General features: G+C 37.5%; 1 protein-coding gene across 28 annotated transcripts in view; it reads left to right on the forward strand.

The window, feature by feature from the left end:
* MAST4 (microtubule associated serine/threonine kinase family member 4) overlaps positions 1-24,636 on the forward strand; it is a 576,679-nt gene that overhangs the window by 448,695 nt on the left and 103,348 nt on the right. For all 28 annotated transcript variants that reach the window (XM_045394763.3, XM_045394770.3, XM_045394765.3 and 25 more), the window contains one exon: positions 10,906-10,994. In XM_045394763.3, coding sequence (XP_045250698.2) covers positions 10,906-10,994 — 89 coding nt within the window. The remainder of the gene's footprint in view (positions 1-10,905; positions 10,995-24,636) is intronic.

Below are 24,636 nucleotides of genomic sequence, written 5' to 3' on the forward strand. Positions count from 1 at the left end.
CGATATAAGGACATCTCCCAATCAAGCTTTCTAAAGCCAATGACCATTTCATAAAAGCAGTGCAAGTGGGACATGAGGTACAGGAGAAAAAAGTTAATAGTAGAATTTTACTGTGTTATTTCCCAAAAGGAAGACTGGAACATTAGATTTAAGTTATTGTATTAACTCGGGCTTGAGACTGCCCCCACTGTCTAAGGTCTTTTTAAGAGTTACTTCCTTATCCCTGGCCACTTGAGAATAATCTAATGACATTAAATTAATTGAGTGAAGTAATTTTAACAGTAGGACTTTGAACTTAGTTTTTCTGCTACTTGGAAAAAGATATATCAAATTGTGACATTAATATACTTATATTGAGTACAAAACACGGAAGTTAAAAACAAAAAACAACTTGTATATGTCACACACATCTTCCCTACCCCCAGCACACACTTGTAAAGTAGATGTTTAGAAAACCATTATTTTATGTTTTGTGTATCTTTTCTTTTTTGCCCAGTATGCCTGTTGACTTCTCTTTGGTCCCTATAATAACTGAAGTATGGACAGCCAACCATTTGGATGTCTGTCTCATAGGTATTTGATCTGACCTTTCCCCCTGTTATAAAACTGGCTCCACCACCTCCACTTTCCCCCAATTTTGCTACTTTGATAACCCAGCTCTAGGTAGGGCCAGCCTGGTCATAGCCGCTCTTTGTCCTTGGCAGGCTAGATTAGACCATGTGAGTTTTAAATGACTTTATACTACATTTTAGGTAACATCAGCCCCTGGAGAAGTTTCCCAAGTTACAGCACATGTCCTTTAGCTCTTAGAGATAATTACCTGGCCTTTCCAGTACTCTCTTCCCATCTTCATCTCAAATGGTAACATTCTTTATTGTGTGTCTTTGATCTTTGGGCTGTTGTACTAATCTTAAATCCAAAAACCGGCTCCATCATTGACTCTCCCAGCCCTTGAGGTCCTTCCTGTAAATAGATGACCTGCCCCGATGACCTAGAATCCCTGGGGTGGGTATGCAGACCAGGTATCTTTTATGACTCATGTTGCAGATAAATTGCACTAAAAAATTAATAGGCAATGAGATATAGGCCCTTCTCACATTAATTACTTTTTACTTCTAACATTTAAAAAAGTTGGATTTATTCTGCTACTATAAATCCTTCCTTCTTCCCTACCTTTTTTTTTTTTTTTTTTTAAATTAGAGAGGGTCTTGCTCTGTTGTCCAGGCTGGAATGCAGTGGAGTGATCATGGCTCACTGCAATCTCAAACTCCTAGGCTCAAGTTATCCTCCAGCCTCAACCACCTGAGTAGCTGGGACTAAGGCACACACTACCATGCCTAGCTATTTTTAAAAATATTTTATAGAGATGGGGTTTCCCTATGTTAACCAATCTGGTTTCAGACTCCCGGCCTCAATGAGCCCTCCTGCCTTGGCCACCCAAAGTGTTGGGATTACTGGCGTGAGCCATACAAATCCCATGATATCCAGCTTCTACTTGACTTTGATCATTGTGTCTTGCTCCCTCTTTTAATTAGACTGATGATCCCATTGTGGTTTTATTCAGAATGATATGTAAGTCGATTGTTCCAGTAGGATGTTTGATACCATGCATCCAGTACCACAGACTTCATCAGCTCTTTGTGTTTTCTTAGCTATGTACATTGCCTTGATCAATCCAGTAGTATTGGACTATAATATGACATTTTAGATCAGTTTAGTCTTATAAATTGGACTATATGTTTGTCCTCCAAGTTAAATTATAAACTTCTGGAAGGCAGGGACCACATTTAGCCAGTCATTCAAAAGTATTTAATGTATATCTATTCAACTAATTTTTTTCTATGTTCTTCTGGGTATCCAAAGGGATTCAGTGTTACATAAAATATAATCCTTGTTCTCAAAAAATTTATAGCCCACTCCTAGGCTGTAAGCTTCATGTACAATCCCAGGTTATGTGTTATGTTATTGAGTAAATGACCACCAAGTGATACTGTGTTTGCCAGGTTTACTGCAGTACGACGAGGTGAATGTCAGCCACCAATGACACGTGCTAATACTGTGACGTCAGAGCCCTCCATGTTAGCCCCGTAGAAATAACTATGCTGATATGTCCAACTTTGAAATAGAGCCACAAAATGGAGAATAACTCAGGAGAAATGAGTTGTTAAAAATGTACATTCATGCACAGTGTAACATTTCAGTCAACAACAGACCACATATATGAAGGACCGCATATACACAGGTGGTCCCACATGATTGCAATGCCGTATTTTTACTGTACATCTGTGTTTAGATCCTGTCAACCTGAAAGGAGAAGTTCAAGGCAAAATTAAGATACGTAGAGAGTTTCACTGGGGCTAAGTTTGAGGATTGCAACCCTGAGCAGAGATTCAAGTTGCTCTGCATGTGCACTCCAATTAGCACCAGTTACAGGTAGATTTTTAAAGGGAAAGAAGAGGTAGTTCCTAAATTGTTTAACCAAGAATTTATGTTAAAATAACACAAGCTATTAATTGTGTATCCATTGTCATTTCTGTCGTAAATTCCAGGAACATGAAGATAATGAGTGAAGCAACTAGTCAGAAACAAAATGCCTTTAAACGGTTTTCCCCCAGGCAAGGTGAGGACGTGACTGAAGTCCCTACTCCTGCCTCTCTGGGCCTGATAGATTTTGCATATTTCACGTAGCTCTGACTGCTCTGAGCTATTTTTCTTTTCTCAATACACAAATACCATTGTGTTGCAGTTGCCTCCAGTGTTCAGTACAGTAACATGCTACACAGGTTTGTAGCCTGGGGTCCATAGACTATCCCGTATAGCCTCAGTGTGCAGTAGGCTCTACCATCTAGGTTTGTGTAAGTGCACTCTGTGATGTTTGCACAAGGACAAAATAACCTAATGAGGCATTTCTCTAAATGTATCTCTGCTAAGCAACAGGTGACTGTATTTTCGTCAGGCAGATCACTGAAATTACGAGATTATTTAGGGAAGTTATATGAAATGGATAGATAATCTGCAATGCATAGTATGTTCTGTAAAATTCTAGTGTATATTGTTTATGAAAATGTGTTTAAAAGCTGAATGGGAATTTATCTCACACTTCAGCAAATTTTTGTTATCTCTTTTCCAGATTCTGCCTTAGAGTCTAGTTATCTGTGAATCAGTCTTGTCTCTCCTTTTATACTTTAAACACTTTGAAACAGCTTCGTTTTCTTATCTCACACAGTACTTTGAACATGGGAATAGACATTCCAGAAATACTTGTTATATTGGATAGTGCCTTTTCTAATATCTACATGTTCAGCTGTTTCTCTTTTCTTCTATGAAGACAGAGAATTGGGCCAGAACTCACTGTGGATTTATCGTAATGGATTAGATATATTTCCAGGAAGTACTATATAAGGTAATATCTATTTTCCTATTGACTTTCTTCAGAATTTTTGAAAGCTTATCCCTTTCTCTAGCTATTGAAATTAGCCTAATTTTTGGTTCATAGGTGAAAGCAGTGTAGGCAACCATTCATTCCCATTTAGTTAATACCTTTAGAAGAGGTTTTCTGCTAATAGAAAAGTTAAGTTCAAGTATCAAGCCAGTAATGTCAATAATTACATCCCCCTGATCACTATGACCTGAATCATTACATTGATACAAATATGGAAAGGCCTGAGGCACTCAGGCTTGAGTCGCCTCAGCATCATCACTTGCTATTTCTCCAAGTTTTTTGAGGCTGTGCAGAAGAGCACAGACTGATGTAACACATTGAATTTTGGGGCTGTGTTTGTACAAACTAATTTTTAAAGTACAATACTATATTTGAAAGCAGAATCACAGGCGATAAGAGTGCATTCAATATGCACATCAATTCGACATCCTAACTGGTCCTCCTGCTTCCTCCTTTTAATCTAGCAGCCAGAATGATTCTCTAAAAACAAAAGTCAGGTTATGTTCAGAACCTTCCAACAGCTTCCCTTGTCACTCAGGCTAAAAACCTGACTCTGCACCGTGGGCTGCCGGCTGCTGCAGACCTGCCTCCTGCCATGGCTCTACCATCCTCTGCTGGCACTCTTCCCTGGCTCTCTGCACACCTGCCGTGCTCACCTACCTGCTGCTTCTAGAACACTCCGGCCTCAGGGCCTCTGCTTTTGCTGAATGCTCACTTCCTTGCTTTCTGATCTTATCCTCTCTTACCTCCCCAGTGAGGCCTTTCCTGACCACCTGTTTGAAATTGTGAACTCCCACCCCTGCACTGTCTACTTTGTGCATTATTTTTCCTCCATCGCTATCTCATGTACCACAGATTTTACAAATTCGTTATGTTCATTTTCTGCTTTTCCCTCCAAAATGTAAGCTTCCTTGAGAACAGAGACTTTTGTTTGTTTAGAATAGTGCCTAGCATCTTAGGCGCTCAGAAAGTAATTTATTGAAGGAATTAATGAAAGCTTGGGAGGAGCCGTGATTTCATGGGCCATAAGGAAGATGATCCCAGCGAGTTTCTTAACTTCACATTAGTAGCAAAGGGTGTGTGACAAAGGCAGAGAACAGCTTTGTTCTCTGCTGCCTTCTAAGGAGTAATAGTGCTTATCCAGCCAGCTACTAGGTGTGGCCTTGTGCTATTCAGAAAAAGTGGTGGAGATGTAGACTTGAGGATGCCTAGAAAGAAAGGGTCGACTGATTTACATGAGAAAGACAGTTATTTCTGGGAGAAGACAACAGAATGTAGGCAAAAGTAGAGATATCCAGGTGAAGCAGCAATAAGCAGGATTTGGGGAAGAAGTGTCCAAAGAAGATTTTAAGAAATGTTTGCTTTATGTTGCATGATATAACATGATATAATTTTTCTTTCAAATATAGCCTCTTGTCAAAGACATTTTTCAAAGCTTTTTCAATCAAATGCACAGAGTTCTAGATCTTTAATGTTGCAAAGAGGAAACAGAAATGTCCATGATATATAATTTTAGTGCATTTAGGAATCCTAAAATTTGCTTCAAAGGAATAATCTAAAAAAGGAATGAATTAGACCCATATTTATGTTGCCATGGTTAAACCTCAAAAACATAATGTTGAGTGAAAAAAAAGTAAGTTACAGAATATCTAATTCTGTATAGATATTCATCCAAAAGTATAATTCATCCAAAAGTCAAAAACATGACCGTCATACAAATATGAAATGAACATGTATCAAATATTTTGTTTAACATATCAGTGAGGTCAACAGTAACATATTAAAACAGGTTCAAAGAGATTTTTTAAAATCAAACACATATGAATATATATACATATATAGTCAGGAATTATGAAACAAATTTGCTCATAGATGCAAAATTAGTATCTTATAGGACATTGATAGTAAATATTTGAGTTCATCTTTCCTTGGGGTGGACATTAATTGTATCTTCACCAGATAAAATTCATTCACATTATTATGGATGAGAATCATTTGCATTACTCCCAGTTTTCTACTTAACTTAAGCATCTACAGAGTTTTAAAATCACCTAGTCAATAGAAAAACAATGTGTATACCTTTACAGAATCAAATAATTCCCAGGGATCGTCTACTATACAAAGCCCAACAAGCCACTAAAAGGTAACTCTTAATTTCTTTTGTACAATTTCAAGTCTCTGTTTTTCCTGTTATGTGATACTACTAGTGAAAAGTGGAACCACACACATGTAGTGTGGTTATACATATAGTATGTGTATGTAGTATCATACAAATAGGACAAATGATACAGTTGCTTGTTCCAGTGTGGTAGGAATTGTTGGATTATTTTTCTATTTTTTTAAATTTTTGAGACCAAAAAAAAATAAGTTTATGACTATTTCTCTCATCTGTTTCAACCTCTTCATTGTGAAGAGATGGAGATAGAAACCTGCTTAGTTTATAACATTTATTCTGCAGTACCACATTAGCTAGACAATTTCTGCCTTCTGGTCATGCCCTATTTCTTCCATTTCAGACTTCTTCTTTGTTTAAGAAATATTCATATGATCATCTTCTCTTAAGGTGTGAGGAGACAGTTAGCAGATGTTCATGGACAGTAAAGCTCTGGTCTATGATTGGTCTCCTGTGCAAATTTATCACATTTTCATCAGGACGAAGTAATAATTCTAGCTTTCCAGAATTACCGGGGCCCCTCTTACTCAATTCACTATATTATTACTGCCCCTCAATGGTGGTTAGTCTTATGTTTTACTGAATATTGACCTTTCGAGTCAGCTGTGAATGTAAAAATCACGGCCAGTTGGGGTTTCCTCTCTTCATTGTTCTTGCCATGGTCAGAAATGATCAGAATTTATGTCTCAAAGTGAATGTAATTTAAAATTAAGTTAGATTTCAGCTACTCAGAGTAATTGGAAAAGGCCACAACCTGGTGGGCCTCGCAGTTTTTAGAGACCTGGTGGGGGATGGCTAACAGGTTCTTCTGCCAGGAAACAAGTGGCAGACCCAGATGTGAAACTTTTACAGGTCCCACCAAGCCTTTCTTATGGAGCACGGAGCATAAGGACAACTTCTGCAGAAATGGAATGGGGTACTTGGAACCAAAAATACATACACCTCCTTCCCCACCCGCCTCCATCTTAGTAGCCCATAGTCCTCTTTGTCCCTCACACTGAGCCAGGCCTGACTTAGATGATGAAATGCATGGCCTGTCTCTTTATCTTCCTAGCAAATGGGAGGTGCTTTTGGCAGCAATTAGGAAATTGAGAAGCTCCTTGTGAAACTGTTTTGGCGATGGTAACAGTGAACTCAGGGAGCAGGTGTGGTGCCTTGTTCAATCCTCATTTCGCCTGCCTGAGCAAAAACCATGCAGACAAATAAAACACTTCCTGGTGGTGACCTCATGTCACTCCAAAGCATCTCCACCCAAGCACCCATTCAGCTGTGACATTCTTACACACAGTATTCTGTCCATGCCTGCTCACCTCCTACCCCTCAGGGGCAGCCAGTCCTTCTCCCTCAAGGTCCTATCATCAGAACATCTTTCCCCCTTCCCATTCTTCTCAGATTCTATAGTCAGCAAGGTGCGTTTCTTGTGCTCTAAGTTAACTTTCTGTGCCTCATAGTTGCCCCTAGGAGGAGCTTCCCAAGGAGGTTCCAGATAAAAAGAAAGTAAAAATAAATGCTTACTTGTGATCATCAGCTCCTGTCCTAATCCATTGTTTATGCCATTGTCTCAAGTTGTTATATGACTGTTTTCTCAGCCTAAATTCTGAATTTGCAAGTAGTGACTCTGTGCCATTATGTTAATACAACAATATTTGTCACCTTCTAAATTCAGAGAACAAACTGTGCATCTTATCCACAGGAAAGTAAGTTTTTCCATGTGCTGCTTCAACTGGAGAACTGAGAGAGGAGGTACTTTGTGGGAAATGGTTAGTCTCATATTGAGCTTTCAGATTGCAGTATGCGCATGGTGGATGGCTTCTAGCTGTTGAAGAATGAAGTCAAAAGAATGCATTTAGGGATGGAATAGTTGCAACTTGAGTTCATAACTTTTGTTTAGTTTCATTTTTGCTGGCGTGTCCCTGTGTCCCTAAGGATGAAAACTGGAGATAACTCTTTACAAGCTCAAATGCTTGGATAAGGGTGAATAATAAAGAATAGATTCCTGCTACAGGAGAAGTAGTATTCATGTTTAATCTGGTCACACATCACCTGTTTTTGCCTTGGGTGACTTTGCTTGAAAAAAAATAGCAAGGCAGAATTGACTTAGTTGTGCTGGTGAAAAGGAAGGAGGCTTTAATTTGTCTGAGTGGAGATGTTTCCACTATTTTATCACTTAATGGATTAAATGAGTAGGCGTGGCCGTGAACACCTGGAGAGGCTGCCTGACATGCAGGTGCCATAAACCTCTGCTTTCATGGGCAGAAAAGTATGTGATACCTGGAGAACAGGGGTCAGCTCAGCGTTTTGCACCAATGTTATTATTAGTGTGGGCATTGCCAGGTGCTGTGGCAACCTAGGTGGCAGATACAGTTCCAACTCAATTGGAGTTTTCTTACTGTTAGGGTTAAGTGCAAATTTTAATTCATTTATTGGGAACCAGATACTTAGAGTAATAAGATTGGGTGACTGTCAGATATACCAGAAGCAGGTAGTATTGAGATTGGATGACTTTTCCCTCCTGTACCCTGGAAAGGTTTTCTACAGAATATCTCAGTAGGGTCCTAGGATTTTAAAAGTATTTAGATATATATATATAACGGCCTAGGTATTTGGGAATGAAATGCAATGTAAAGTGTCCCTCTACCCTTGAAAATTTTAGCAACAAATTCATTCATAAGGCTAAGACCCCATTTCATAAGTATAGAGATTTATCTCCTGTACATATGGAAATATATCTTAGCCTATACTATATAAACACTGGCTTTGCTACTTTGGGAACATTTGATGTTTAAAAGCTTTCTATTTCATTGTCGAGAGAGATTCCGGAAAGTTCCAAGTCTGTTGTAATTTTAATATCATCTCTAGCTTCATTTTGAAAGGAAAAAAGGTTAGAGGAGACTCTTTCAGTGATGAGTTATGCTTTGGTTATTCATGGCATTTGTCAATAAGATATACCTTCGATAATTTGTTTTGTGTAACATATACCTATACCTTAAATATGGTAAACTGTTCAAATTCTGAGGTAGTTTGTTTTTAACTTCTCTTCTTTTAACTTGCTCATGTATTCATAGATGAAGTAGCCTGTTTTCTTTCACTCTACATTGCATTCATAATGAATCATCTATTTATAAAGATTAGAAATCTGTATAGAGAAGTAGACGCACCCAGGATGACTGTAATGTAAATCTGTTAGTATATTGACCAAACAAGTATATTTTATTTGCGGGTTTTATTTAGACATTTCTTTTTGAGATTTTTTTTGAATCACATTTTTGAAATCACTTTTCTACCCCTTTTTGATAGACTTTAAATAACTAATACAATTTTGAGGGTTTGTTGTTTGTATTTTCATTTTTTTTTTAATCTAAATTGTTCACTATTTTGCCTGTTGTGGTAGTATATGTACATTAGTGTGTATGGTAATATACATTTCTTAGAAAATTTTTAAGTTTTTCTTTAAGAAATAACATTTTCTAAATTTAGTTTTAAGTATATCAGTATATTTTATACCTAGTTAAGATATTCATTAGATTACTATTTGCACTGATACACATTTCTTATTAATTTTATTTATACATATAAACAATAAATATGTTGAAAAGATTTTTATACATGATGTAGATCAAGTGCTAAACATGAAAAAATATAGCCATTTTTATAACAACCTGAATTTCAGTTAATTTGCTGAAAGAAGTTTGCTGACATTTCCAGGACATAAATCTGTCATTTATAATTTCTTCTATTAGCAACAGCAAGTTAATATATTTAATATTTCTGTATTGGAATGAAAGGAGACATTAATTTGAATTAACACTAAATATACAGTATCTTTTAAAAACAATCAGACTGTCTGATTTAATGATTGTGAATTTAATAGGTTGAATACATACATTTCTTGATAGATGAGTTGATAATATCCAACCCACCTTCATAATTAAATATCAAAAGTCTATTCTTATTAACAACTGCTTTAAGGCTGAGTAAACATGATCTTAATTAAACTCACAGATAATACTAGGGAATGCTGATTGCTGCACTAAGGAAAACAAAGTGATGCAGCCCGACCTTAAGAAATTATAAATATGGGACTGTTGACAAATTATAATAAGCAGCAAACATCTAAGAGAAGATAACTCCGAAGTTCGTATTGGTGAAAGAAATTGGGTTTGGTTTTGAAATGTATTATTTGAATATTTAGAAATGTTATCTCACTGTACCTAAATTAGAAGTCCAGTGAAAATTCCTGTTTCAGGAATCTGGTATAACAGAGGTCTGTCCTGCATTAAGAAGGTATTGCAATAAACTCTTAATGGTGGTTGAGGGCAGCATAGTGTAGGAGGGTAGAGGCACAGAGCCCTGAACCTTGTTATAGGTGAATTAAATGAGGTAACTTGCTGAGTTTTATCACCCTCCTCTGACTACTGTATTGCTAATAGAGAATGAAGTGCCCATCTATTTTGAAGAAAAGCAAATGAAAATAAGATAATATCCACTTCACCATCCACCAGTTTTGTATTTGTCTTATTCTTTAAGGCTTGTGAAAGTTACTTTGAAATCAAATTAGCCATTTTATAACTTCCTACTAGCAGAAACAGGAGCAAATTGTTGCCCTGTGCTCATGTGTAGTAATTTATTTCTAAGCTCTGGGTATTCACGATCAAATCAGTAGCTAGCATGCTTGTGAAAGAGGACCATCACTGTTGTTTTTATACACTGGGATCTGATTTTATGATTCCAGAACATTTACCTTAATAAAGAATTTGTGAATGCCATATACAAGATGAAAAATGAATGAGTGGTGAGATACATTTATCTTAGGCATCAGCTATTCTGTTGACAAAAGGCACAAATAAGAAATTTTGTCTAAATAATTAGATTTTTAATTAGTACATCATTATATGATTAACGTCATTGCGCTTCATTGCATGTAATTTTGTATTAGAAATTTTGTGTCAACAAAGACGCTACCTGTGGTTTGCTGATTTGAATCCTTAATTTATCACTTGTGTGTATGGCATGTTGCATATTTGCAGTCAAGCGCTGGAAGAAGGTATTTGATTATTGCTCCACTGGTGGTGAGGAATATTGATGGTGTTGTGCTTTATGAATACATTATATTTTCTGATATTCAAGAGGCAGCCACCCCTCAAATATTAGTGAAGGCATAATTGTAATAATTTTAACAATAACACGAGCAGATAGGTTGTTCAACCTGGTCCATGTCTATCTGGAACATGCTTAAACATTATCGATGCTGTATTCTTTTTAAACGTTGTTTTTTCTTTCATTTTGATAGTTGCCGAACAAGCAACCGGAAAAGCTTAATAGGCAATGGGCAGTCACCAGCATTGCCTCGACCACACTCACCTCTCTCTGCTCATGCAGGTAATTGGTTACCATTTCTTGAGTTTTGTTTGATTTCTTTATTTGTTGGTTTTTAAAATAATTAATGCATTTTGAGATTTGGTGTGTCTTCACATGTTATCTTTGTTTTCCCGTTGTTTTATCCCTAAGTTGTTCTTTGCGACATGTTAGCCCAAATCTTATCCTTTCTGTTTAACTGTTTGGACTCTAAAATATAGAATTCGTTTTTATATGGGGTCCCTTTTTAATTATTTCTTTCTCCATTTCTAAATGCCTGGATGATACAAGACATGGTTTTCATGTTAGGAATATCCTTGGGAAATGTAAACATGATAACTCATATGAAAAGTACTAATGTTAAGAACTGTTCAGCATATTTCTCCCTAAAATTGAACTTGTCTAATATATTGTGATGGTCATTTTAGGGACAATGAAGATTTAAGAGACAAAGCCTTTGGCCTCAAGTACGTTATAGAATTATAAGGAAGGTTAGAGCAGTACTGTAAAAACTAGACAATGATAACTGCTTTATATGCTGGGTTTTTGTTTTTGTTTTGTTTTTTTTTTCAAAGTTCTATCCATGGTGATGCAAAGAAGAGAAGGGTTAATTCCAATAAAGAAAGTCTGGAAGCCTTTAAAGGAGCCATTTGCCCAAGATGTTGAAAGATGAGCAAGACTTTGTTGGCTGGTAGAGATGGAGTGAGAGAAAGGGAATTCTCAGTGTATGGCTAGAGTGTGGGATGTGTGTACTTCATTAAGAGAACATAAGGATGGAAAGGCAGAGGAAGGTCAGGAAGTGGGAGGAAGTTTGACTTTGAAGCCCTTTTAAGGGTTTTAAGGAGGATCTGTGTTATAGGAAGGTATCTTCAGGATTGTGAAGGATGAAGGTTAGAAGAATGAGCTCTTAGCCCTACTTCACTGTACTCTTGTGAAAACTCTTAATTTGACTCTCATGTGATCTCAGATGATCTTGACTTCATATTTAAATGCAGGGCTATCACTCTCACCCAGAAAGCAGTTCTTAAGCTCAAGGGGCCTTTCAAGTTCAGATTGGGAGTTGTCTGTTATATCACTGGGGAGAAGAAGGGAGAGAAAAGTAGTTGCTCCTTTGGAGTGAAATTTTATTTTCTCTGTAGAAATAATTAAAGGAATTAAAGGTGGTAAAGTAAAAAGGTGAAAGATAAACATAAAATTATGAAACTGTAAAATGACCACTAACATCTAGAAAGGCCTCTGCCAGGTAAAACCTTAGAGTTGGAGAAGCTCTTACACAGATGAAGACAAGTTCTAGACCACTCATTGCAGCATCATCTGTAATAGCTAAACATTTGAAGTAACCTAAGGATCTATGACTTGGAAAATGGATAAATGAATTGTGGCATAGTTATATCCAAAACACACTGTGCACATAGAAGACAAATGAACACTACTCAGATTTGCTTGGATGAAGCTCAAATATATTGTTGAACAACAAAAGCAAGTCACAAAAGAATATTATGTAAACCTTTCATATGAAGTTAATATGCTACATACAATATTTTGTTCAGGGATATATTTTTATATATATATGTATACATGATATATATTTATGCTACAATATGATTATATTCTATACATTCATTGTATTATATTTTATGTATTTTTATAATATAAGAGCCTAAAGGAAAACATGATAATGTTAAAGACCAATTTCATGATAGTAGTTACCTCTGAGAGGGCATGAGAGGGATATAATTAGGGAGTGGGTGTAAGCAGTGGTAACATTATATTTCCAAGGCTACATGATGAGGATACATTACTTCTATTACTACCATTTCTGTTTTTGAGATTGATATTACACCACTGTCATTAAAATCCTACAGAGGGTCAAACAATGCCAAATACCTTACTTGGGACATCACTCTGGCACCCAGCACAGTAGTGTATGCTAGATGCTAAGTGAATGATGGATTCTGTTTTTTACTATATAATTCTGTGATTTAAAGATTTTAATTTCACTCCTCCTTATAGTATTTATAGCAATTTCACCATCCTTTATGTGCCTGTTGATTAGTCTTTTATAGCTGTGATTTTCTTCACTTCTAATATTGAGAAGACAGAACATGTGGCTAAGACTTTAATGATCCTTTTAATTATTTTTCATTTCTCTCATAGACTTAGCTTAAGTTATTTCTCCTTAAATATTAATTTAGAATTTAATCAGAGGAGTGGGCAGAGGGAAGCCTGTCATTCAGGTTCTAAGAGTGTTTTGTTTTTGTTGTTTTTGAGACAAAATCTCCCTCTGTTGCCCAGGCTGGAGTGCAGTGGCACAATCTCAGCTAACTGCAACTTCTACCTCCCAGGTTCAAGAGATTCTCGTGCCTCAGCCTCCCGAGTAGCTGGCATTATAGGCCATGCCAACATGCCCGGCTAATTTTTTTTTTTTTGTATTTTTAGTAGAGATACAGTTTCGCCCTGTTGGCCAGGCTGGTCTCAAACTCCTGGGCTCAAAAGCATTCCTCCTGCCTCAGCCACCCAAAGTACTGGGATTATAGGCATGAGCCACCGCACCTCACTCAGCATTGTTTTTCTTTATGTTATGGAGCCAGCAGGTTATTGTTCTCTCAGAGGCAGTAGAAGCCTGTCAGACTTTCTGTGAGAAGTGGCATTTATCACTGTCTGATAGATTCCTATTTCTGTATAAAAGGAAGAACATGTGAATACGATACAGGACTAGGCCTCACATCTTGATAACATGCAGCGCCTCTTCACCGGCCACTCCTTTTGCCTCACCCTTTCTATTGCTACGTTCTCTATCCTGCGTTGGACACAGAGTGCCAGCGAGGTTTTCTAGGCATCTCCATCAAAATGAGATGGAAGAACCTCCATCTTTCAGCACTTATTAACCTAAAAGATGAAGCTGCACTTTCTACTTTTCTTAGGTGGGGATTACATGAACCAGGCCAGTCATCACGGACACATCGTTTGTACCTATCAAATGTATCAGTAGAGAGTGCTCTGGGGAGAAAGGGATACTGGCATACACAGTGCTCCGAAGCGTGTCTTCACAAAATAGTGTTTGTGGGGAGCCGGAGATTCCTAAAAGAACAGTGAATAGGACAGTCTCATTGAAAGAAAAAAAAAATAAAAAGAAAGAAAAGGCATAGAAAATCACAGGCTCTCACGTCCAGGAAGATTCTAAGCATGAAAAGTAATCCAGAAGTCCCAAAGGGAAAAGACTAGTGTATCTCTCTTACAATGAAAATTTCTATATCAAAAACAAACTCAGACGAAATCAAAGTACAAAAAATGTTTGTGCCCATGACTGATTGCCAGTTTACATGAAGAAATTGTGTAAATTGATATGAAATATTGAATGCATCAATAGAAAAATGGGCAAAAGATGCAAATAGCATGACATAAGGAAAAAATGGCCAACAAAACATGAAATGATATGTCATTGCAATTATTTAAAAAAGTGGCCAGGCACAGTGGTCACACTTGTTATTGCAGCACTGTGGGAGACTGAGGCAGGTGGATTGCTTGAGCCCAGGAGTTTGAGCCTAGATGACATAGTAAGACTTCATCTCTACAAAGTTTCTCAAAATTACCCAGGCATGGTGGCACATGCCTGTGGTTCCCAGCTACTCAGGAGGCTGAGGTGGGAGGATCGCCTGAGCTGGGGAGATCAAGGCTGCCGTGAGCTATAATGGTGCCACTGAACTCCACCCTAGGTGAAAGAGATAGTGTCATTCACCTAGCATGGGGTCAAAAACCTTTTTTAATTGATAAAATTCAGTGACAGCAAAGATGTGGGAAAGCAGTCCCTTTCCCATGATCTAAGGGTTGATGTGAATTAGTGTAACCATTTTGGCTAGTGGTTTTCAGTATTGGTGAATATTTCAAATGTGTTACCCTTCTGCCCAGCAAATTCATGTAAAGGAATTTATCTTATTGATATTCTCATAAAATAACAGAAAATTTTAAGTATAACATGGCTTTTGTACCTACCAAATGGAAAGGTACCAGTTTTTTCTTATTTAAATTGTTCTTCAATAATGGACTAGTTAAGTAAATAATGATTCAGGGGTATAACCCAGCACTAAATAGTTGTTACAAAGAGCAAGGTGGGCTTTTGTGTGCTGGTACTGGAAGGATACATCAGATACATTATTAGGTGAAAACATTGCATGTTGTCATTTCATGTGCATCTGTGTTTTAGAGTGTGTACATACAGATGAAAGCACACTTGTATATTCATGCATAGTCATAGAAATTTGTGGAAAAGGAAAGGAGAAACTGTTAAGTGTTTAGGGAATAAGAAAGTAGGGAAATTAGCACATAGTGCCTTTCTGATAAAAATAAGGCTCTAAAAATAAAACCCATAAGAAAACAATCTAATATCTGCAGTAGTTTTCTATTGCTGAGTAACAAATTACTCATAATTTACTGGTTTAAACAACATGCATTTATTAATCTTACAGTTCTTCAGGGCAGAAGTCTGGGCAGGCTCACCTGGGTTCTCAATGCTCAGGGTATTATAAGGCCAAAATCAATGTGTTGGTTGAGCTGGGCTCTTATCTGGAGACTGGGAAAGAACTCACTCCCAAGCTCATGCAGTTGTGGACAGATTTAGATCATTGCCTTTGTAGAACTGAGTTCCCTGCTTCACCTTGGCTATCAGCAAGAGGCTGCTTTTCAGCTCCTAGAGGCTGGCTGCCCTCTGCGATCTCGTAGCCAGCAGGGGCACATCCGGTCATTCTCACACTTCAAATCTGACTGTTCCTCCTTCCATCAACCAGAGAAAACTCTTGCTTTTAAAAGGCTCACTTGGCTGGGTGAGGCCCCACTCAGATAATCTCTATACTTGAAGGTCAACTGACTTCAGACAATTACAGCTTAAAAATCTCTTCATAGTAGTATTCATTTTTGATTGAATAACTAGGGGACTGGAATTTTGAGGAGACCATGGTTAGAATTCTGCCTACCACAGTAACACTTCATATTGTATTTTGATTTAGATGGGTAGAAGTGGGAGCTCTAAAAGTGACACTTAAGAGGATGAGCCACAGAGGAAAAGGAGACAAATAACTGAGACACAGTGACTACAGGCTTTGAAAGTGCTTAGGTAGCAAATGTAGCCCTGTTGGCCAAAATACCTATTTTCTGTATCTTCAAAAGTTGTTTTACTGTGAATTTGCAGGTGGCTACTTTGATGTATTTTAAAAAGTGTTTCTATAAGGAAGGATGGAAAGGAGTTTCACTTTTCTGTTGGGCAACTTTAGGAGTTATTGAAGATAGGAAATATCCCTAAATCTCTGTCTATGTGTATATATAGATTTAGGTTACAAAGAGACTTCATTTCTTAAGGGTTAGTCACCACTGTACTTATGCAGCTGTGTTCTGCTTGTTTGTTTAGGGTAGGCACATGGGGTTTAGGCAACAAAACACAACATTCCGAATCCCACTCTTCAAAATGAATCACATGAACATTTTCATGCACATCCCTTCATTATCTTCTCTGCCTCCCACCCCACAATCACCCATGGGGCTTTGACTTAACAAATAAAACTCAGCTTATAACTTAGAGGGTTTCCAAGGAGAAACTATATGACATCATGTACATTTTTAAACATAGTATCTTCATTATCTCGGAAACCTCTTAAGGACCTTTCTCTTTTTGATTTAGAGTCTCTCTTTTTGAGCCACACATGAGAATTGTTTGCAACTTGCTCACCTTGCACTTCAGCTATATCAGTTCCACTCCCCTCAATCTTGCAACTCGTTCATTAGATGAGATACTAAATTGGATGGTGATAAAGGCAATGGTTTTATAAACAGGCATGTTAATGCAAAGAATTGAAAGTTAATAGTCTGGCAATAAGGTAGATAGGGAAAAATAAACAAAGCGGACTAGTGAATTCAGAGAAGACAGTCTGGGGTAGAACGGGGTAAGTAGATATTCCAGTGTGCCGGAGATACTCCTGGGAGTATCACTGATACAAACCAGTGCCATCCTTGATATCAGCATGAAAGTTTGTAACATTCTACTGCCCCAGGACTTTAACCTTGGAAGATGTGTAGTTGGGCCGTAAGGGATTTAGTAAAACCTGAAATTTTGGCACACAATGCCAACCAAGCACTTATCTGTTTACTAATATGCATATGACTGTTTCATTTTAAAATTTCTAGAGATTTCATAGGCTATGTTGCCATGACTCTAATCTTCAAGGCTTGGTTTGCTTTAAAAGCATGAGTTTCTGATAATAACAGTAAAGCTAATAATTTGTAAGAAATATGAGAAATCATCTGGGAAATATAAATCCTCTATCAACCCATTACTCAGAGATAACCCCTGTTACCAGTTTATTGTATCTCTTCAGTCTTTTTTCCTGTATATACTCTGTGTGTGTGTGTGTGTGTCTGTCCATCGGAACATGTGACTGAAATGCCTATGCTGAAACTTTTATTCTCCCCTTATCATCACCAAATAGTACAGTGTTTAAGAGTCTATCAATACAAGCCAAATATAACATCTTAGTATTTGTAATGTACATGGTTTATTTCTATGGGATTTAGACATTTTCCATACTCATTAACCATCAGTATCTCCTTTTATTATTTACCTTTATTTTTATCCTCAGTCCCTCTCTTTTGTTTAATTTTTATTTTATTGATTTATAAGACATGAGAATTGATATTAATCTTTTATAATCTCATCAGTAACCTTTTTCAGTTTGCCGTTTCCCTTTTTATAACAGTGAGTTTTTTTTTTTTTTTTTACTAATAGAAGTTATTATTTTTCTTATTTTTCATACTGTGCGTGTGTGTGGTCCAATCTGTCAATCTTTTTTTTTTTTTTTCTGATTTCTTCCATGTTTGTTGTTACGTATAGTTGTATAGAGTTTTGCTTTTTTAACAAGACTGGTCTTGCTCTCAGCATCACCTGCTCTGATCTCATTGCTTCCCCTCCCTCTTTCTGCTTGACAAGTTCAGTATCAGTGATGCGTTTCTTTACCTTTTCATACTCTTAGTCTGTTAGTATAGGGCAAAAAAAAAAAAAAAATCTGAATTCTTTCTAAACTGTATTGGTGAGCCTACAATGAAAGGACGTCTGTAAGCCAAATGGGCATTACAACTGTTTTTCACCTCCCCAGACTCCTGGAGTTGACTTACACACACACCTTTCTGCTCAGGTATTTGTGGTACCATCAGATTTTCATGCAGTGCTCAAAGGAGAGGCTATTACTTACGAATTTTAGGTTGCTGGTGAGAACAGTTTAGTCATTAGAGATGAATGATCTTTAGGTGCCCGTGAAAAAATTCTCTTTATAAGATGAGGCTGGGCTGGGCACAGTGGCTCACGCCTGTGATCCCAGCACTTTGGGAGGCTGAGGCGAGTGGATCATGGGGTCGGGAGATCCAGATCATCCTGGCCAACATGGTGAAACCCTGTCTCTACTAAAAATACAAAAATTAGCCGGCGTGGTGGTGCACGCCTGTAGTCCCAGCTACTCAGGAGGCTGAGGCAGGAGAATTGCTTGAACCCAGGAGGTGGAGGCTGCAGTGGGTCAAGATCATGCCACTGCACTCCAGCCTGGGTGACAGAGCGAGACTGTCTCAAAAAAAAAAAAAGAAAAAAGAAAAAAAAAAGTGAGACTGGAGACATGGCCCTGAGTGAAATATTGCCTTTGTTGTGTTTATTTTGTGACTTTCATTCAGAAGCCTTCAGCAGATTTTCCATGCTTGAAATATTGTTCCCCAAATGGTTGAACCTGCTTTATAGATCTTTAATAAAAATGTTCATTCAGCAAGGCAATGACCTCCTTTGGCTGCATAGACATGATAGTACGAGACAAATAGTTCCCTTGCCTCTTTAAATTTGGGGAATAGGACAAAGGAAAATTATGTGCTCACAGAGATGTAGCAAATTAATTGTTAGCCTTAATAGGAATTAAGTTTCCTGGTGCCCCACATAACCACTGTTTCTTTAAAATAATATTAACTTTCTTTTTTGTTTTTTTCAAAGGGATTTCTGACATCATACATTTCCTTTTTTAAAAAAATTTATGTCAGTCTCAACAAAATCAACTTGTAAAACCTTATCTTCAATTTAGAGCACCTTGCTGTCCTCCTTGTAGAGTGTCATTTTATGTTGGTAAAATAGGCAAATCATGTGGCTAAACTTTATCCAGGCGATTCCTTTAGTCAGCCATGGGTAGAGCATCACCTTGGAATCATCTAATTTTATTAAAACCTTTTTCACTGAGTCCCAAGATCAGATTTCTTATAGTGTGTATGTCCAAGCTATATCATTTCACAGTGTATCTATTCTGTGATTTCAAGTCATTTCATTAATAAGTTTCTCTGCATTAGGGAGAATACCATCTTTATGTTCCATGCTGCTCTCACTTTTTTTTTTGTCCTTAGCCTTTGTGTAATTGCCAATTGTTACTTAAGTAATGACACATCTTGCCCTTCCTGCTTAGGGAAAAGAATGATAAAATCAGATGGACTGACGTCAGTCAATGTGTTTTCCTAGTCTGGGGTACTGCTTTGTGTTGAGTCAATAATCGGGCGTATATACCAACATCGTTAGTCTTTGTTAATTCCTTTATGCAGATCCATCTGCCCTGTGCCCTTCATTTATCATTTTGGCCCTTAAGAAGTCGGTAATGTTGATGTATAATCTATTCCTAATAATAATTCAATGACATTGTTCGTATTTCCCTAATCTCTGGGTATAAGAGAATTTAATCTGAATGGTCTTTGATTTAGATTTTTATTCTCTCCTTTATTATAAATCAAAGCTGTTGGAAACTGATGCCTACATTTAATTTTAAAGCTCCTCCATGTTAACAAAAGTGGTAGCAACATTTTTTTTTTTTTGTAAGAACATGAGTCATCCTGGGCAGCCACCCATAGGGCAGGTTTTTCATTCTGTTTAATTTTGCTTTTTAATAAAAATTTCGCAGCATTTTTGTTGTATTTATGTATCCACGGGGGACTTTGTTTAGCTAGGGTTGGCTGCTGAAGTCCCAGCTGGATCTTAATTACATATTTTCCATGTTAGAATTGACAATCCTTAAAGAAATATTGGGTGTGGGGTGAGAGAGAGTTGATCAAAGGTGACTTCCAGCTTGCTGAGAATATGGAAGACTGGACGGGGCATTTCTCAAGATGGAAGAAATAAGAAAAATGAATCAGAGGTCATACTTAAGAGTTCACTTTGCTGCATATTGGGCCAACTTGCTCATGACATCCAAGTGATGTAAATAGGCAGTTGTTGTTACATAGGTCTGAAACTCAGAGGTTGTCTCTGTATTGACGATGTCAGTTGGAAGCCATTAATTCACTGATGGTGTTTAAAACCATGAGAGGGGAGGAAATCATTGAAGGGAGAGTTGGAGTGAGAAGAAGCCAAAGCCTGGCTCCACAATGCTAACATTTTAAGGTCCTGAGAGGACACATGGCCAGCGGGAGACTGAGAAGCAGAAACCTGAGAGGCAGAGGGAAGGTGGAGAATGCAGTCCATAGAATCCAAAAGCAGACAGGTGCCCAGAATGAGGGAGGCATCCATCTTAACATCAAGTCAGCCAGCCCTATCAGGCGCTTCACAGATGTTCACTGAAATAATAAATAATTGTTTATAGATAAATGGCCAAAGCCTCATTTGACTCTTAGGACCAAAATTCAGCATGTGCCCTAATGCAAGTCAAGCATTACTTCCCCCAAAAGAGGGAGTCTTCCTTAACACTGAAGTGCCTACAAAGCCCCATACATCATACATGATCTTAATTACTTTATTTTGAAAGTAGTTTTAGCAAATCTTTTATTTGCCTTGTCCATAATATAATCCGTTTCAACCATTGCTAAGCTGAATGGAGGCTGTTGCCTTTCAAACTCTCCCATAATTTAGTTGCCAAGGTGAGACTGATATACAACCTCCCAAGTCCACAAAGCAACCAAACAGGGCAGTGCTTCACCTAAAGCAAAGAAATCTAAAACTTTGTTTTTTTTGTTTTTTTGTTTTTTTGTTTTTTTTTTTGAGACGGTGTCTCGCGCTGTCACCCAGGCTAGAGTGCAGTGGTGCACTCTCGGCTCACTGTAAGCTCCACCTCCTGGGTTCACGCCATTCTCCTGCCTCAGCCTCCCAAGTAGCTGGGACTACAAGTGCCCGCCACCACCTCTGGCTAATTTTTTGTATTTTTAGTAGAGACAGAGTTTCACCATTCACAGGATGGTCTTGATCTCCTGACCTTGTGATCTGCCTGCCTCGGCCTCCCAAAGTGCTGGGATTACGGGCATGAGCCACCGCGCCCGGCCTAAAACTTTCTATTTTTGACAGAAAATTGACATTGGGAATTCTTGAGGTTACTTTTTCTATGAGAAGAGATTCTTATAAATTTTAGAGAGGGGAAGAACTCTTGAAAAACTAGAGTCTCAAAATAGTCAACTTCTTGAAAGTTACTGAGATAGGATAATCTTTTTAATAACAAATTTTGTAAAAAAAAAAAAAAAATACAGTTGGAAATTAAAATAATTGGTTTATCTGCTTTGTCCATTTTTGTATTTGATGTTTTCAGATTTAAATCTGGTGCAGCATATAATTACATATTTTATTGCTTAAAATGTCTAAATAAATAGTATAAATGGCAATGTATTAGTATATATATTCTAAGTCCCTAAAAGTTTATATATTCAAACTGGGAAAAATAATTTTCTCATCTGCTAGTTGAAAATGAGAAATTGCCTTGTCTCTAGGGTTGCTTTTGTTCTAAGGTATGATCAGCGACCACCTAGAAAGTAAAAGGTACATTTAAAATTCTTACTAAGTCACCTCTCTTGTGGTTTTGCGAACATGGTGGTCTCTGACGGGACAGTTTCAGTGACCGTCACAGTGATTTCTGTGGCTTTGGCTTTTCTGTTCCTAGCTCACTCGTCAGAAGTTTACTCTCAGGTTTATCTCTGAATTCGAGTTAGAAATCCTCAGCTGTGTGTAAATAGAGACTGTCTTCCTCCCGGCATTAGCTGGTGAGAGAGTGTGGATTTGTATCACAGGCAAACTAACTGTTCCACAGAAACAAAAGGACTTGAGGCAGGGGCCCTGTTAGCGTGGGGATCAGCCAGCTGTCTTCATTAAGTGCTCACTGCCATAGACAGAAGGCTGAATGCCCAACACAGCCACAGTGGCCTGTACCCATCAGGCAACCAGTAAGGGAAGTTTAAAAGTCTGTATCTTAAAATCAAGTATATATGCTAAAAAGCATTTTCTTTTTTTGGCACATTTAAATATCATATACAGGAATGATGTCTCTATCTTTGAACTTATTCATTCTGGCATAATTGCAGCTTCAACTTTATGATGCTTTAATGCAGATTTTTGAAATTGACTGCAGCAATGTGTGAGTACTTCTCTACAAAAGCCATGTAAACTGCAGACTTTCAAGTTCTAAGCTTTCATGTTTGGAGTAACAGTGGGTAATTGCAGAGCTTGTCATGAAGTGTTTAGGTGTGCACACACTGTGGTAACCCAGAAGTTTAGAGGGTTCAACCCTGGGGAGGAGGAGCCCATCAACAGTCTGTACTGGAGTTGGTAGCATATTTTGGTTTCCCTAGTCAAGGGAGGAGAGAGGTGGATAAAATTTAGAAGTGTGTAAATACAAGAACAGTCATATAGTTTTAGGGGGGAGAGATGAATTTTGATGGAAAAAAATCTGAGCTATTTTAGATGTTTTAAAAAAATTTTTAAAAACTTCTTCTATTTACAAAAGCTGTGTATATTCAGTATAGAAAACTTGGAAAATACAAGAACAAAGAAGAATTGAAAAATCATCTATATTGTTCCCCTTAAAAGAAACATACAGATAAAAGAAAATAGAAATAAGTAAATATAAATCTATATTCTTATCCATTACTCAGAATTAACTACTTAACATTTGAATGTATGTCTAGATATTTTAAATATCTATATTATAATAGTTATAACATGTTTACATAAATTTCTATATATAAACATGATTTATATATATACATTTGTATATACATGTATAAATGTATGATTGTAAATATAATTTTATGTCTATATCATTTTCTTTCAGTGCTATGTTTTGACTGTTTTTATATGTCATTAAATATCTTTTTTCCCCTAATAGTTGGTTCTAAAAGATACAAAATACTATATTTTATGAAAGTGCCATAATTGCCTCCCGCTAATGGACATTCTGGCTGTTCCCAGTATTTTTGTTCTTATAGGTAATGTTGTGGTGGATAGCATTATTCATGAATCTTTGCGATCAACTCTGATTAGTTACTCAGTTTAATCCAAGAAAAATGTTCTTTCAAGTGTTGGCCTTTTATTGTCTTGTGTTTGTGTTGTTGGGCTTTCCATTATTTCCTTACTTAGATTTTTGAGGCCTTAGAAGCCAGAGATTGTATCCACAGGAAATGCTCTTTAATGCTTGCTGCAAATGACATTTAATAAGCATCAAGAATGTGTTGTATAGGCACCAAAATAACTTTACACATATCTAAGTACCTCTCAAGTATGTTCTCCCTAGCTGAAACAATAGCTAGTTGTGTTAAACTTCCAGGAACTTTGTACCCAGTGACATCATGATGACCTGATGATGTCAGTGAGATGAACGAGGAAGGAACTATTGCAGGAGACTACAGAACCTGTCACACTTTTGTTCCTCCCAGACATTGAGGACTAGACTTTAGTGTAGAAACCCCCATCTACTATGTAACTCAGAAAATCTGCTACCCGAACCCCTTTGATTTTGAGATGGCTGACAATTAACGATACACTAAATGGTGTACATAATAAATACTGGACCTCAGGGTAAAAGATCTGGTCTTTACCTAGCCCTCCCAGTTAGTAGCAGTGCTACTTTGGGCAGTTCACTCTCTGGGTCTCAACCTCCTCATCTATCAAACGGAAGTAGTCAAACTTGCTCTTGGAATCTCATATGATTGTTTAAATGGGAAAGTATTCTCAGTAATATAAAGTACAGCAACAGTGTCAAGTTTTTAGAAACTACTAAAGGATTATTACAACCAATCTGAATTTATAGCTAGAAATTTATAGCTAGAAATGATAGGACATCATAGTGTGTAAATACAAAACAAATTAGGACACAGGCTTATTGGCATCTCCAAGTGGATTATTGACAAAGGCATGTGTCATCCATGTAACACTGTCTGCTGGGACACACTTTCAGTAGTCTGTGATATTTTCATTTTGTATACCAACCCTTGGAGGTCCCTTTGCTAGTACAGTTACTCTCGTTGAGAGCTGATTTGGGAAATTAATGGCATTAAAAAAAAAATCAACTCCAGTGGATCAGAACCACGGCAGTTCCAGAGAGGCTGCCTCAGGGATAGGGAGTGGCAAGGGTGATCTGGTAGTGGGATTCACAGCCTCTACCCCACCTTTGCCTCATTCAACCAGAGAAGCTCAACCATTTGGACTAAGGAGTAATCTTTTGTTTGAGCTATAGAATCGGTATACATACACATACATGTGGGCTTGAAACCATTCTAGGAAACAAGAGACCCAGTGCACCTAGTGTCCAGGATCCTGTGACTTGCTGGTGTCTGAGTCAGCTCTGGAGCCCTGCTCCCCAGATCTCTGCATCTTGCACTCCTCCCAGTGAGACCCTGGAATCTGTCCCTGAAGATG

This window comes from Macaca fascicularis, chromosome 6 (genome assembly GCF_037993035.2).
Source record: "Macaca fascicularis isolate 582-1 chromosome 6, T2T-MFA8v1.1".
In the NCBI taxonomy this organism is placed as follows: domain Eukaryota; kingdom Metazoa; phylum Chordata; class Mammalia; order Primates; family Cercopithecidae; genus Macaca; species Macaca fascicularis.